Source organism: Callithrix jacchus, chromosome 1, assembly GCF_049354715.1.
Source record: "Callithrix jacchus isolate 240 chromosome 1, calJac240_pri, whole genome shotgun sequence".
NCBI classification, from domain to species: Eukaryota; Metazoa; Chordata; class Mammalia; order Primates; family Cebidae; genus Callithrix; species Callithrix jacchus.
Window position 1 is genome coordinate 86,944,779 of NC_133502.1, and position 14,400 is coordinate 86,959,178.

Below are 14,400 nucleotides of genomic sequence, written 5' to 3' on the forward strand. Positions count from 1 at the left end.
TGTGATGACATTTGTTAGCTTTGGGCTCTATAATGGGACAAACAGCCACCTTCAAATCTTCTGAGGAACATCTTTAACAATCCTAGAGGTTTTTATTTCCTCCATTCCACAAGGGACTTCTGCCTGCAAGGGCTCCTGCCCTCCAGCTCCTGGCTGTTGAGAAGACCTCCAGCTCATTAGTCCATTTCCACCCCCATTTTCTATAGGTCAGAGAGGAGATCATTGGCAAGTTATTGCAAGAAAGCCAGAATGGCATATATGCTAGTGGCTTTATAACTTAATTAGAAGAATATTAACCATGTTTTAAGTTACAGAACTCTCTATTAGTATTAAGTGCATACTTTATTGTAGATTTCACATATGCTTAGGGCAGTAACCAGGGGAACGTATCACTTGGAGCCATCTGTATTGAGTGAACCTTTCCATGCACTGACTTTGAGGAGGGGGATAGGAGAAACTGAAATGGATGCAGGTCCACTGACACCCTTAGCCGTGACACTGCAGCACCATCGAGGACTGCATTCGTGTGACTGAAGACTTGGGCTTTCATTTGGGAAAAAAATTTAGGAGAGACACAGGTCTTAAAAATTAAATCCCCTGCTACATTCAGAAGGGAGAGTTGTAGAGTCATTTGCTTTTGAATCTTATTTTATTTACTTTGCAGCTGCTGGTAGACAGGTCTATTCAACAGTAAGACCATAATTCTGTCCCAACTTTGCAGAAAATGTTTTGTAAATGGGGGGGGGTGTATGGGAGTTGGGGTGGGGAATTCCAATTTCTATTTTAATTTTTTCAAATAAAATTGATTTTTCAGTTTATAAAACTAGAATTTACCAATCTCATAAATGAAAAAGATTTATAATTATAATAATATAGATTAAGATGTAGAAAAAAGAACCTAAATCTTAGTTATTATTCAGTATTTTCTATTACTGAGATGCCTAGTAAGATTTTCTTGATGGGAAGTTTATGGTAAAAAAAAATAGCATTCAGAAATGAAAGTAAAGTGAAAGCTATTTTAAGTCTCTTCAGGTATGTGTCTGTTAAGTTGGCCAGTAGTGTTGTTAATATAAACCATCACCATTTTTCCATAAGGTGTCCCTGTAATCAGCAGCTCATCAAAAGTGTATTACTTAAAAGATAGTTAATGCAGACAGTTCCTCAGTTACAGTAAGAAAGTTCTATCAAATAACTATGACATGCCAAAGATTTATTATAAAAACAAACATATTTAAAAGGTACTATAATGATTTAAAATATTAAGCTATACTGCAAGTCAATATATGTGTATAAATGTAGAGTGGACTGTGTTCAAATACACTTACATAGTCTCTAAAATATACATATAACGTTTAATTCAACTGTCTGCAAAAATCTACAAGTTGTTTTCCTAGTATAATGATGACACATGTAACTATATTATTTTACTTCTAATAATTTAAATAGGACTTTTGTGTGATTATCTTAGAGTCTTTAAAAAATAAGCACAGATAAAAAGCATAAAATAAGATGGTTTAAATGCATTCAAGTGTATAAATAATCATAATAAATATGAGTAAACTTTGTTCATTTAAAAACTAGACATTAGATTTTATCATACTGGATTTGTAAAGAAGCTATGGCTTGTTTACAGAAGATAAAATATAAGCATTCAGTGAAGTTGAAACTAAAAGAATGGAAAATATTTACCAAGTAAACACAGATCAAAAGAAAGCAGATATAGCTGTTTTAAGTCAGACTAAGACAAAAAGCAATGTTAGGGATAAACTTGAACTCTGTCTAATGCTAAGATGGACTCACTAGAATGATCTCATTACCCTCCACTTGTATGCATTGTCAGAGTGTTCAAAATATGTAAAGAAGTAATAAATATGCAAAGGCAAAGTGATACCCAAAACAGAGGAATAATTTAACATAACATTTTTGGGAATGAATAAGTGAAGCAGTTAAGAATATTTTAATATTATAATTCATAAACTTGATATAGCAGACATATATCAAGTTTAGTAAAGAAAAATTATTTTTTATAGAATGTATTATACATTATTATTGAGCAAGTATAGAAAATATTGCAAATGGATGGAATCTTAACAAATTTTACACAATTGCCATGATAGAAACTATATGCTTAATTATAATCAGTAACAAACATATAATTTTTAAAAGCTCATACATGTGTCAGTCACAGACACAACAGAAAATAAAATACATGTAAGTAATGAAAAGTTTGGAAAAGAAACAAACTTGGCAGATATTGTAGATGACATGATTGCCTACATAGAAAACCCAAAATAATACAAAGAAATATCCGGAAAAATGAGAGTTCAATAAGTTTACTGAATTTATGGTCAGTCAGTATTGAATTTCTATAAAATCATGAAATAATTACCATTATAAACCTAGTAAAAATGTATTTGCAATATTAACAAAAATGTAAAGTTCTGTGGAATAACTGCAGTACTTTAATGGAAAAAATTATGAAGCTTTGTCAAGAGAATTAAGGACAGCCAAATAAATGGATTGACTCACTACTGTCATGGATAATATGACTCAGTATCTTAAAGAAGTGGTTCTCAGTTGGGTAATTTTGACCCTCAGGGGACATTTGGCATTGTCTTGAAGACTTTTTTGTCATCACACAGAGAGGAAGGTTGTTTATATTGGTGTCTATTAATTAGAAGTCAGGGTGCTTCTAAACATCTTACAATGCACAGGACAGCCCCCCATAACAAAAAAAAATTATCTAGTCCAAAATACCAATAATGCTGCTGGTGAGATATCTTCTTTCAAAGTTGACATTCTCCTCAAATTAATCTATAATTTTAACGAAATTCCAAAAAATGCGGTGTTTTACTTATTTGTGTAGATTGCAACAAGCTGGTTTTAAAATTCATATGGAAATTAAGGATGAAAGGACAAGCAAGGTAATTTTTAAGATGAAAACAAGGTGAAGAGACTAATTCTGTTAGCTGTCAAGACATACTATATTGCTACAGTAATGCAGGTTGAATTGACTAAAAGATAGGCAATTAACAGAAATTGAGAATCTGGAAATTTTTTAAGTGGGATGGGTGTGGATCATAATGATTTTATTATTGCTGACCTACTCCCCCAAAATAATCATTGAAAGTGAAAGTTGACTCGATGTTTCTCATTTTTAGCTTTCTTTGCAACTGCCCAAATTTATGGCTCTACTTTGCCTTAGATAAAGTTATCTGCCAGATAATAAGTAGTAGCTTTTGGACATTTTCACACTTCCTAGGAAAGCACAATTTCAAGAACAATAGGAATTTTTAATAAATAAAATTTTTAATAAAATATAAAATTAAAAACCAAAAGTCTTTGAAAGTTCTCTTACTGAATTTTTAATACTGCTGCAAGAGATTATGGTACCTATAAATGCACTATTTCCAAGTGTAGACTATAGTATAAGCTTTAGAAAATAATAGGGAGAAAAGAAGAAAAATGAGATGTTCCTATTAGGAAGTTTTGAGGAAGTCTGATAACTGTGACAAATCTTAAGTATTCTATTTTGATCTGCAAAGGTTGGGAATCTGCCTGTAACAATAAGAAATTGGTGAAAAAATACTGACCCATCTTTATGCTCAGACTGAAAACACCAGTCTTTCCAAAACACTGAAAAAACAAAACTTTATTATAGTATCTGCCCAAATGAACTGAAATGCACTGTGGATTTCAGACATTCTCAGTATTTTGCACAGTCAATATTAAAAATGGAATGAAACTTGCAGCTTTCACGTGAAATAGATCTTTAAAATTCAAGCATCCTCCATAAATAATAAAATTGCATTTTCTCTAGTAGACTTGCTAAAATGATAATCACAGAAGTTAGAATAGTAATTTTTAATGGCTACCACATTAATAAAAAATTTCCTAGACCTACCTCATTTGCCAGGAGACATATTTCTAGCTTGTCTACCATCAGTCCACTCTAAAGCTGAATGGTGATGCCTTTACATAATCCATATTGTTATTTGCATAAAAATAAATGACAGAGTCTTAACTAGGTAAGGCAATGGGATTTTGGTCTGAATTTTAGAAATAAGCTTTCTTTACCATAGAGCTTTTTTTTTTTTTTCGGGGAATAATCTTAAATAATATAGCCATTTTATTTTAGTTCTATCTTTTCCAATTTGAAACTTTGATGCCTAAAGTCTTTTATAATAGAAGTTGATTCATGGGTACAAAAGTACAGTTAAGTAAAATAAGTTCTAGTATTTGATAGTGCTAGGGAGATTATGGTTACCAGTAATTTATTAGCTATTTCAAAATAGCTAGAGGAGAATTGTAATTTTCCCACCACAAAGAAGGATAAATGCTCAAAGTGATGGATATCACACTTACCCTGATTTGATCATTACGCATTGTATTCAGGTATCAAAATATCACATGTACCCCCAATATATGTACAAGTTTGACATGCCAATTTAATTTTTTTTAATTCAGAAAGCCTTATTTTTGAAAATACAAAAGTGTTGCAAATGATGACATATCAGTTATTTTTTTTTTTTTGCCACAAATGCATACAAAAGAAGGTTTGGAAACTGGGCAATTAAAAAAAAAGTATCTACTAGATTCTATAGAGTTTCTATATCATAATGAGTAACTGGACTAAGAGGGTTTTATCTATAAATAAGAATACACATGCAGTTGAAGCAAATATATAAAATATAAACAAATGTATAATAATATAAGCATTTTATTATAAATGCATATATGCAATATTTATTATTGGCCAAATATTTATTACATATACATTTATATACATGTAATAAAATATTTTTGCAGAGGAGTAGACAAATGCCTTCAATTTAGGCAGAGACAAAATTAGTGGCATAGCTAAAACCAGGACCCGAGGGTCTCCTAGGATATCCTCCAGGTCTCTTTGTATTGGATCCAGACATGTGTATTTATTTTCCCAGTCACATAATTAATGCTCATGGTATCCAATAGGCTATATGCTTTCAGAAGGCAGAGACTATATTTTTTATTCTGTGTCCACAATTCCCAGGACAGTGCCTGTTCAACAAAAGGTGAGCGCTAAGTGTTAGGATTTGATTGTTGTTTGTATTTTGTATTTTTTGAGACAGGGTCTCACTTTGTCACCCAGGCTGGAAACTTTGGTCTCACTTTGTCACCCTGGCTGGAAACATGGCTCACTCCAGCCTCTACCTCCCAGACTTAAGGGGATTCTCCCATCTCAGCCTCTAGCTGAGACTACAGGTGTGTGTCACCACGCCCAACTAATTTTTGTATTTTTTGTAAAGACAAGGCCTTACTATGTTGCCAGGGCTGGTTTCAAACTCCTGAGCTCAAGCAATCTGCCCACCTCAGTCTCCCAAACTGTTGGGATTACAGGCATGAGCCACTGTGCCCTCCCTGTGTTTATTGACTGAACTACTGGGAGCAGCATTTCACAGACCACTTTCACATACATTAGTCTATATATTACTTATAAGGGTAATGTATGTATTTTGGTTTTGAATCCATGGGATTCATTTTCTATTTACAAAGTTAACAAGGAAAGAAATACCCAGTAATCACAAAAAGACTCTAAAAAAATTAATGATAACTTAATATTCTGCAAAATGAATGTCTAAATCCAGTGTTACTATTTTTATTTGTAATGAACAATCATTTAGATATTATTCTAAGACAATTTTAGAAGGGAAGTTACATGCTTATTAATCTTGAAAATATTAATATAATATCCCCTGCTCACAAAATAACCGCCCTTCTTGATTTGTCCCCTTTATTCTCTGTAATAATTTAGATCAGGAAAAATGGGTCAGGAGTTGCTAACCTCCTGCTTTGGGTGAAATCCAGACCACTAGTCTGTTTTTGTATGACAGTGAGCTAAGAATTTTTTTTACATTTTTAAAAGGTTGATGGCCGGGCGCGGTGGCTCAAGCCTGTAATCCCAGCACTTTGGGAGTCCGAGGCGGGTGGATCACGAGGTCAAGAGATCGAGACAATCCTGGTCAACATGGTGAAACCCCATCTCTGCTTAAAAATACAAAAAATTAGCTGGGCATGGTGGCACATGCCTGTAGTCCCAGCTACTCGGGAGGCTGAGGCAGGAGAATTGCCTGAACCCAGGAGGCGGAGTTTGCGGTGAGCCGAGATCTCGCCATTGCATTCCAGCCTGAGTAACGAGCGAAACTCCATCTCAAAATAAATAAATAAATAAAAGGTTGAAAAATAAAAAGAATATTTCATGACACATAAAACTTGTATGAAATCCAAATTTCATGTCCATAAATTTTTATTGCAACCCAGCCATGCCTATCTGTGTCTGTGGTTGCTTTCACACATTGGTAGCAGAGTTGGGTCATGGCTGCGAGAAGCTGTGTGGCCTGTTGAGCCAAGATCGCTTACTGTATGCATGTTTGCCCATCCTGATTTAGATTCATGGTAGTCTCTGTGCTCTCAAAATATTGAAAATGTTAAGTGTTATGTTAAGTCCTATGATGTTGCTTCAAATTGCAGTAAGAGATCAGAGTTAATTTTGCCTGTATGTTAATCGGAATAATTTTAAGGGTTTTGGTTGTTTATTTTTAGGACCAGTGACACAATAGTCTTTTCCCAAAAGGAGCACCTGCCAGTCACTCAGATCGTGATGATGGGTGGAGGCCGACCACATTCTGAAGCAGCTTATACACTGGGGCCGCTGCTCTGCCGCGGAGATAGTAAGTAATAGCGAGAAAAAGCTTTCTTTTCATAACAATAGTATTTTGGTTATAAAAGAGTAGACAAAGGCCCTTATTTTGGCCAGAGAGAAAATCAGTGGCAGTACTGGGACTGGGACGAATATCGGGAAAACACACATACCATAAAGGCACAGTCAGTATCGAAGATCCGTGTTTCCTTACTGAAGCATCAGTTTATAGAGAATGAATCACCTTTGTTTTAACTTATTACTTGGTTAAATGGATTTATTATCCATTTATCATTATTTCTTCCAGAACAGTCATTAGATAAAGTATTTTCTGAGTGTGTATTAATCTCTTTTCTGCAGCATTTTCATTCATTTTTCCATGGTCGAGTCCTCCCTCCCCCACCTCATTGGCGCTATTATTAGCCCAGGGTTCTTTCATGCCTGTGAGGATCTACCTCCTGCCCAGCGCGTGAACCACAACTGAGCTAGGAAAAATCTTTCCCTGAGAAATATTGTAAAGGTGTTTCTTATCCACTAGCATCATACATTGCTGTGGAAAAGTCTGAGACTAATGTATTTTTATTTCCTGCTCTACCTCAGTTTGTGGAGGCTGCTGCTGAGAGAGTGGTTCAATAAGGAGCCTGAGTGTCTCTGCATATTCTTGCTGAGAGTGCCAGATGGCATGGCGTCTCCATCCCCTAATACCAGGCAGTTTCTGTAGCCAGTCATGTAGGCAGCTAAGTAGTTCAAAGAGAACACAGCATCACTATCAATGTGTACTCACTCCCCAGAGAGGAGGGGGACTGGCTTATCTCCTGCTTGCTCAAGGAGTCCCAAACCCACATCTGGGGGCTCCTCATCTGAGACGCAAATCTACCCACTGTGTGTGTGTCGCATCCATCTGGGCCCAAGGATCATGTCACCCTTGAAGATTTGAAGTTAAAGGGAACCGGTGCAAATATTCTGATGCTCATGCTGCCTGCTGTGCATGCAGCGAGCAATAAAGTTCTTTAACTCTGACCCGGAAATTCTGTGTTTTCTATCAGCATCCATGAATCTGTGGCAAGCTAAATTGTTAGTTTGCAAGTAGGGTGAAATCTAGACTCTTCATGGCTCTTGACAGATATGTTATCTTTTAATTGCAAAGACGTATCCAGAATATGCCTTAGACTTAATTATTGTTTTAATTTTTTTAATAAAATAAAATATGCTTATTTTGACCTAAAATTTCTGTTCTCCTTTAAGAAAAAAATGGTTTTTATTATGCTTTGAATACATTTTCTGTTTCATTTGTTGGATTCTCTGCATCTGGGACTGTTGACTTGTTTCCTTTGCCCCCCATACATTTTTTCTGTTTCTTCCAATTGCTTTAATCTCTTTGTTCTTCTCCTCTGTATTCAGTATGATTATCCTAAGCTTTTCCCAATGTCAGTAATTTGTTATCAGCTGTGTTCTTCATTTATGGATATTTCTGATTTATCTGTTACCTCTGTGATTTTGTTTGGGTCTTTTGTTTTTAAATTATCTCATATTTTAGCTTTTATTTTACTGAATTGGTTTTTATATTATTCCCATGCTATGAAACTCATGGAATTTTTCTTTCCTTCTGTTGTGTTCTCTCTTAATTTCCTTCCTCCCTCCCATTCAGTCTGGCTTCTCCCTCCCTCCTTCCCTCCCTTCCTTCCTAACTTCCTCCCTCCCTTCCTTCCTAACTTCTTTCCTCCCTTCCTCCCTTCCTTCCTCCTTCTCTCCCTCCTTCCCTCCCTCCTTTCCTTCCTTCCTCCCTCCCTCCCATTCAGTTTGGCTTTTACCCTCCTTCCCTTCCTTCCTTCCTTCCTTTCCTCCCTCCCTCCTTCCTTCCTTCCTTTCCCCCCTCCATTTTCTTTTTTCTTTTCCTTCCTCCTTCCTTCCTTCCCTCCCTCCCTCCTTCCGACCTTCCTTCTCCCTCCCTTTTTTCTTCTTTCTTTTTTTTTCCTTCCTTTTTTCCTTCCTTCCTTCCTTCTTTCTCTATGTTTGCGCTGTTTCTCTGCTTTTTTAAAACATTGTATATACTTGTAGTGGCAGGTCTGTCCAGACATGTAATTCATTTGTATGTGATAGAGTTGAATTCTTCTGGACATGCATCTCTTCACAATCAGACTCATACTTCTTGTCCTTCTGTGTAATATCAAGACTAGAGTCAGTCATCCTATCAGTATTTTTTCCCATAATCTAAGAGCTCAATTTGGTGAGGGGGGGATCTGTTTAGTTGAATCTGATTTACTGGCCATCTTCTGTGCTGTTTTATCTTCAAGAATTATTAAATATCCTGTACCAGGCATCACTCTGCAGCATGGAGGGCATATCCACAGGCTTCAGGTTTTTCCCACAGTTCAGTATTAACCCCTGGAAATCTGTAGCTTTTTCCCCTGCCTATTAATACTCTGATGTTAAACACTGGTTTATAGGTACTCTAGACTTCTAAAAAACACTTTTCAGATTATTTTCTTCATGGAAATTTACCTCAGTCCTTCACTTCTCTCCAAATGTGGCTATATTTGTGAGACTCTTCAGGATATATAATTCACTTTCTGTTTATATCATACTTTCAGCAAGACTAATGAAAGTATGGAGAAAAGCAAGTATAATATTTGAAATATTCCCTTCTCACTTTGGGATAATGAAATCAGAGGATTGCTTGAACCCAGGAGTTCAAGACAAGCCTGGACAAGATGGCGAGACCCCATCTTTACAAAAAAAATGAAAAATTATCTGGGCATGGTGGCCCGTAGTTCGAGTGACTAGGAAGGCTTAGGTGGGATGATCTCTTGAGCCCAGTAATGTGAGGTGGCAGTGAGCTATGTTCATTCCACTGCACTCCAGCCTGGGTAACAAAGCAAGACCTCATCTCTAAAATAAATAAGTAAATAAACTAACAAACAAAAATAAAGAAAAATAAAATATTTTCTTCTCGAAAACTTCCCCTGTAGCTTCCTCTTCCTCTCTCTTTCCCTTTCCTTATCTTCATCTCTTTTTTTCAGTATATGTGCTGCCAAAGTGAGCACCATCTCTTTTTTTTTTTTTTATTGGATTTTAGGTTTTGGGGTACATGAGCAGAGCATGTAAGACAGTTGCGTAGGAACACACATGGCAGTGTGCTTTTCTTTCCTTCTCCCCTTCACCCACATTTGGCATTTCTCCCCAGGCTATCCCTCCCCACCTCCCCCTCCCGCTGGCCCTCCCCTTTCCCCCCAATAGACCCCAGTGTTTAGTACTCCCCTTTCTGTGTCCATGTGTTCTCATTTTTCATCACCCACCTATGAGTGAGAATATGCGGTGTTTCATTTTCTGTTCTTGTGTCAGTTTGCTGAGGATGACGTTCTCCAGATTCATCCATGTCCCTACAAACGACACAAACTCATCATTTCTGATTGCTGCATAATATTCCATGGTGTATATGTGCCACATTTTTCCAATCCAGTCTATTATCAATGGGCATTTGGGTTGATTCCAGGTCTTTGCTATTGTAAACAGTGCTGCAATGAACATTCGTGTACATGTGTCCTTATAGTAGAACGATTTATAGTCTTTTGGATATATACCCAGTAATGGGATTGCTGGGTCAAATGGAATTTCTATTTCTAAGGCCTTGAGGAATCGCCACACTGTCTTCCACAATGGTTGAACTAATTTACACTCCTACCAACAGTGTAAAAGTGTTCCTTTTTCTCCACATCCTCTCCAGCATCTGTTGTCTCCAGATTTTTTAATGATCGCCATTCTAACTGGCATGAGATGGTATCTCAATGTGGTTTTGATTTGCATCTCTCTGATGACAAGTGACGATGAGCATTTTTTCATATGATTGTTGGCCTCATATATGTCTTCTTTCGTAAAGTATCTGTTCATATCCTTTGCACACTTTTGAATGGGCTTGTTTGTTTTTTTCCTGTAAATCCGTTTGAGTTCTTTGTAAATTCTGGATATCAGCCCTTTGTCAGATGGGTAAACTGCAAAAATTTTTTCCCATTCTGTTGGTTGCCGATCCACTCTAGTGACTGTTTCATTTGCCGTGCAGAAGCTGTGGAGTTTGATTAGGTCCCATTTGTCTATTTTGGCTTTTGTTGACAATGCTTTTGGTGTTTTGTTCATAAAGTCCTTGCCTACTCCTATGTCCTGGATAGTTTTGCCTAGATTTCCTTCTAGGGTTTTTATCATGCCAGGTCTTATGTTTAAGTCTTTAATCCATCTGGAGTTCCATCTCTTTTTTTTAACATAATATTTATTGATTTTTTTTTCTCTTCCTTTGGGGCAGCTGGGGACTAGGGGATCTGCAGGGATGGGGTCAAGGAAGTAACCACTGGGCTAGAAGCTTGGTTTCACACTGAGGAATGAGCAAAGATGTAAATACAGTGAGGAGAGTAGGAGCTGGTCTTCTCACTGAAGAAAGAGTTATACATGTGGGAAGAAGGAAGACTGTAATGAAATCTGTAGTGCGGGGTTAAAAGTGGAGGTATCCACATAAACTCATGAATCTTAATGCACATAATAGAAAACGATAGAATAGACAGAGAAGAGAGAGAGGGAGTGTGTGTGTATCTGATAAACAAATACATGTATCTCCTGGCTGACTACTAAGAGGGCTAGAAGCAGTGACACCCTAGTAAATATCTAGCCTGCAGATCTGGGTTTCTAAACACCATTTCGTATCATTCTCCACTAAAAGGGAAGCCACAACTCCTTGGAAAAGGCTGATTCCAGAATTGTGGCCAAAAAATATCTTTAAGATGAGCCTGGATCATTTTGTTATGACAAAAGGGAAAAAAGAGCTCAAAAAAGGACATTGGTGTCATCTTAAAGGAGCTGCCGCATTTGAGACAACTTAAGCATCAAAATACATTATACATTATAAACCATTGAATAGAATAGGAATTCAAGAGTGAGGTAAATAAACAAATGGATAAATACACAAATAAATCAGTAAAAGATCAAGCGAAAAGCTATTTCTAACAGAGGCATGTCAACCAACTGATGTGGAAGGAATGATGGAACTTAGAAAATCACCACAGGCAGCCATCAGAATAAAAACTCAAGCAGGAGCCATCAATACATTATAAAACCAGTGGGTGAAAAATTTTTTAAGTGGGTAAAGTTGTGTTTCTGTAACCTTAAAGTGTCCAAAATATATGAATTACAAAGAGAAAAATAATAGCTTCATGTTGAAGAAACTTGACAATTGCCACTTTACAAGGCAGTCAGAACTAACAGGACCAGTGACGGGGCCAATGAGCACTGCTGCCTGCTGCCATGACATACAGAGGAGAACACAGCAGCCCTTCTGAGGTATTTCTGACAAAAAAAAAATGCACAACATGAATCCAGTCATGAGTATGTCAGACAAATGCAAGTTGAGGAACATTCCGCAAATCAACTGAAATATACCAAAAAGTCAAAAGAACACAAAAGATAAGAAAACACTGACACATTGTTCCAGAATGAAAGACACTAAAGAGACCTGAGGAAGACATGTGAAGTGCAGTCCTGGAGTGGGTTTTGGACAGAAGGGAAAAAATAAGCTTCTTGTTCTTGGTTGTTCTTGCTATGAAGGGAATTATTAGGACAGTATCTGTGTGTGTGTGTGTGTGTGTGTGTGTGTGTGTGTGTGTGTGTACACGCGCGCGCGCGCGCGCCCACACACAGAAAAGACAGAAAGCAAGAGTCTTTATTCTGGCTTCTGGAGTCATTTATCCAACTACCTCCTTCATATCTCTACTTGGATGCCTGATAGATATCTCAAATTTAGTGTATCCCAAATGGAGCTGCTTCTCAAACCTGCTTCTTCAGAATTATTTTCCCTCCTAGTTAGACCAAAAATCCCAAAGTCATCTTAGACTCAACTCTTCCTCTTACATCCCATCCAGTTCTTCAGTAAGTTCTGTCAGCTGCACCTTTGAGATAATTCTGAACTTCACCCTGCCACCATTGCTTTGCTGGTCTTACTGCTTTTGTTTGGCTTTTGTTTGACCTTCTCTGACACAGGACTCTAATTGTCAACATAATCACCATTTAGCAGTTTATGTCATGACTATATGACACAGATGCTCAGAACCCTGAGTGAAGGCTCACATACATTATTAATGTGTTTAGCAGACATAATCCTGTCAGTATCAAATGTAACTGTTATTTTTGTTTCATGACTTTTTTCCTTTTGTTGTTTTCTCTATTGTAAACAGAGTCATTTTGGAATTCAGCTTCCTTCAACACTGAGACTTCATACCTTCACTTCCCTGCTTTCCACGGAGAACTCACTGCTGATGTATGTTTCTTTTTTAAGACCACAGTTTCCTCTGGGGTGTTTATGGAGAACCTGGGGATCACAGACTTCATCAGGCTCGAGCTGCGGGGTAAGCTGCCTACTCTGGACAAGTCACAGGGTACCCATTACTTAGCAATAAAAGCTTTAACTCCACAAAATGTTAATGTTATTTCATTCTTTGATTGTATTTCCCTATAAAGCACTAAACTTCTTTGATTTTAGGTAACCTTTTTTTTTTTTTGAGAGAGAGAGAGAGAGAGAAAACGAGGGAGGGTCTTGCTGTGTCACCCAGACTGGAGCGCAGTGGTACTGTCTTGGCTTACTGCAACCTCCGTCTCCTGGGTTCAAACAATTCTCCTGCCTCAGTCTCCTGAGTAGCTAGAACTATCAGTACGCACCACCATGCCCAGCTACATTTGTGTTTTTGGTAGAGACAGGTGGCCTCAAGTGATCTACCCACCTCAGCTTCCCAAAGTGCTGGGATTACAGGCATGAGCTGCCATGCCCAGCCAGGTTATCATTTTTAAGAGAAAACAAAACAATGAGGCATGAAGGACATAATAATCCATTAAAACGTCATGCCTGCCCTCGAGTACAGGACAGCAGAGCCAGAGCTTTAAACCAAGCTCATCACATTGTTTACTGAATTCCAAAAATACTTGACCAGACATATTGTTTTTCACATACCCAAAGCTTAATTTATGACTGCCAAATTTACATTCAGTGTTTACAGAATTAGATGAGACTTTGAGCCATTTTTAAATAAAATTACTGAAACCTAAAAACCAAATACTATTTGGGATTCTAGCTATGGTTACATCTCTCTGCTATTTAGGACTTAGCAAGGTTGAATTGTAAACTCTGAGGATAAATATGTTAAAATTCATTTTGTTTCATTTTTTCCTCCAGGATACAGATTTCTTCTGCCCTCTCTTCCCCAAATCAGTGTTTTTCTGCATTGTTGTCACTGTCTCCTTCCATCCTGAGCATGCCTTCATTTCTTCCTGTGTCTGCACCAGGTTCAATTTTCTTCCCTGTGAATTTACTTGAGCAATATTCATATCTAATATTTCTAGCTCCCACAGAAGTGACCTTTTCCTTTGATGTGGGGAATGGACCTTGTGAGGTCACAGTGCAGTCACCCACTCCCTTTAATGACAATCGGTGGCACCACGTGAGGGCAGAAAGAAATGTTAAAGGAGCGTCTCTTCAAGTTGATCAGCTCCCTGGGAAGATGCAGCCTGCCCCTGCTGATGGGCATGTTCGTTTACAGCTCAACAGTCAGCTCTTCATCGGTGAGTGCTGGTGGTTTATAACTAAATTTAGTGTGAATGCTGAGAGGGACCAAAAGAAAATCAGAACTGTAATGTACTGCGAGCAACAATTACCAACAACCACTACTACTGCTATTGGCACTATTTGCTGA

General features: G+C 37.3%; 1 protein-coding gene across 8 annotated transcripts in view; it reads left to right on the forward strand.

The window, feature by feature from the left end:
- CNTNAP3 (contactin associated protein family member 3) overlaps positions 1–14,400 on the forward strand; it is a 218,309-nt gene that overhangs the window by 172,015 nt on the left and 31,894 nt on the right. For all 8 annotated transcript variants that reach the window (XR_013526380.1, XM_078348872.1, XM_078348874.1 and 5 more), the window contains 3 exons: positions 6,583–6,710; positions 12,892–13,062; positions 14,051–14,269. Coding sequence is in view for 7 of the 8 variants with exons in the window: in XM_078348872.1 (XP_078204998.1) it covers positions 6,583–6,710; positions 12,892–13,062; positions 14,051–14,269 (518 nt within the window). In the remaining variant the exon portion in view is untranslated. The remainder of the gene's footprint in view (positions 1–6,582; positions 6,711–12,891; positions 13,063–14,050; positions 14,270–14,400) is intronic.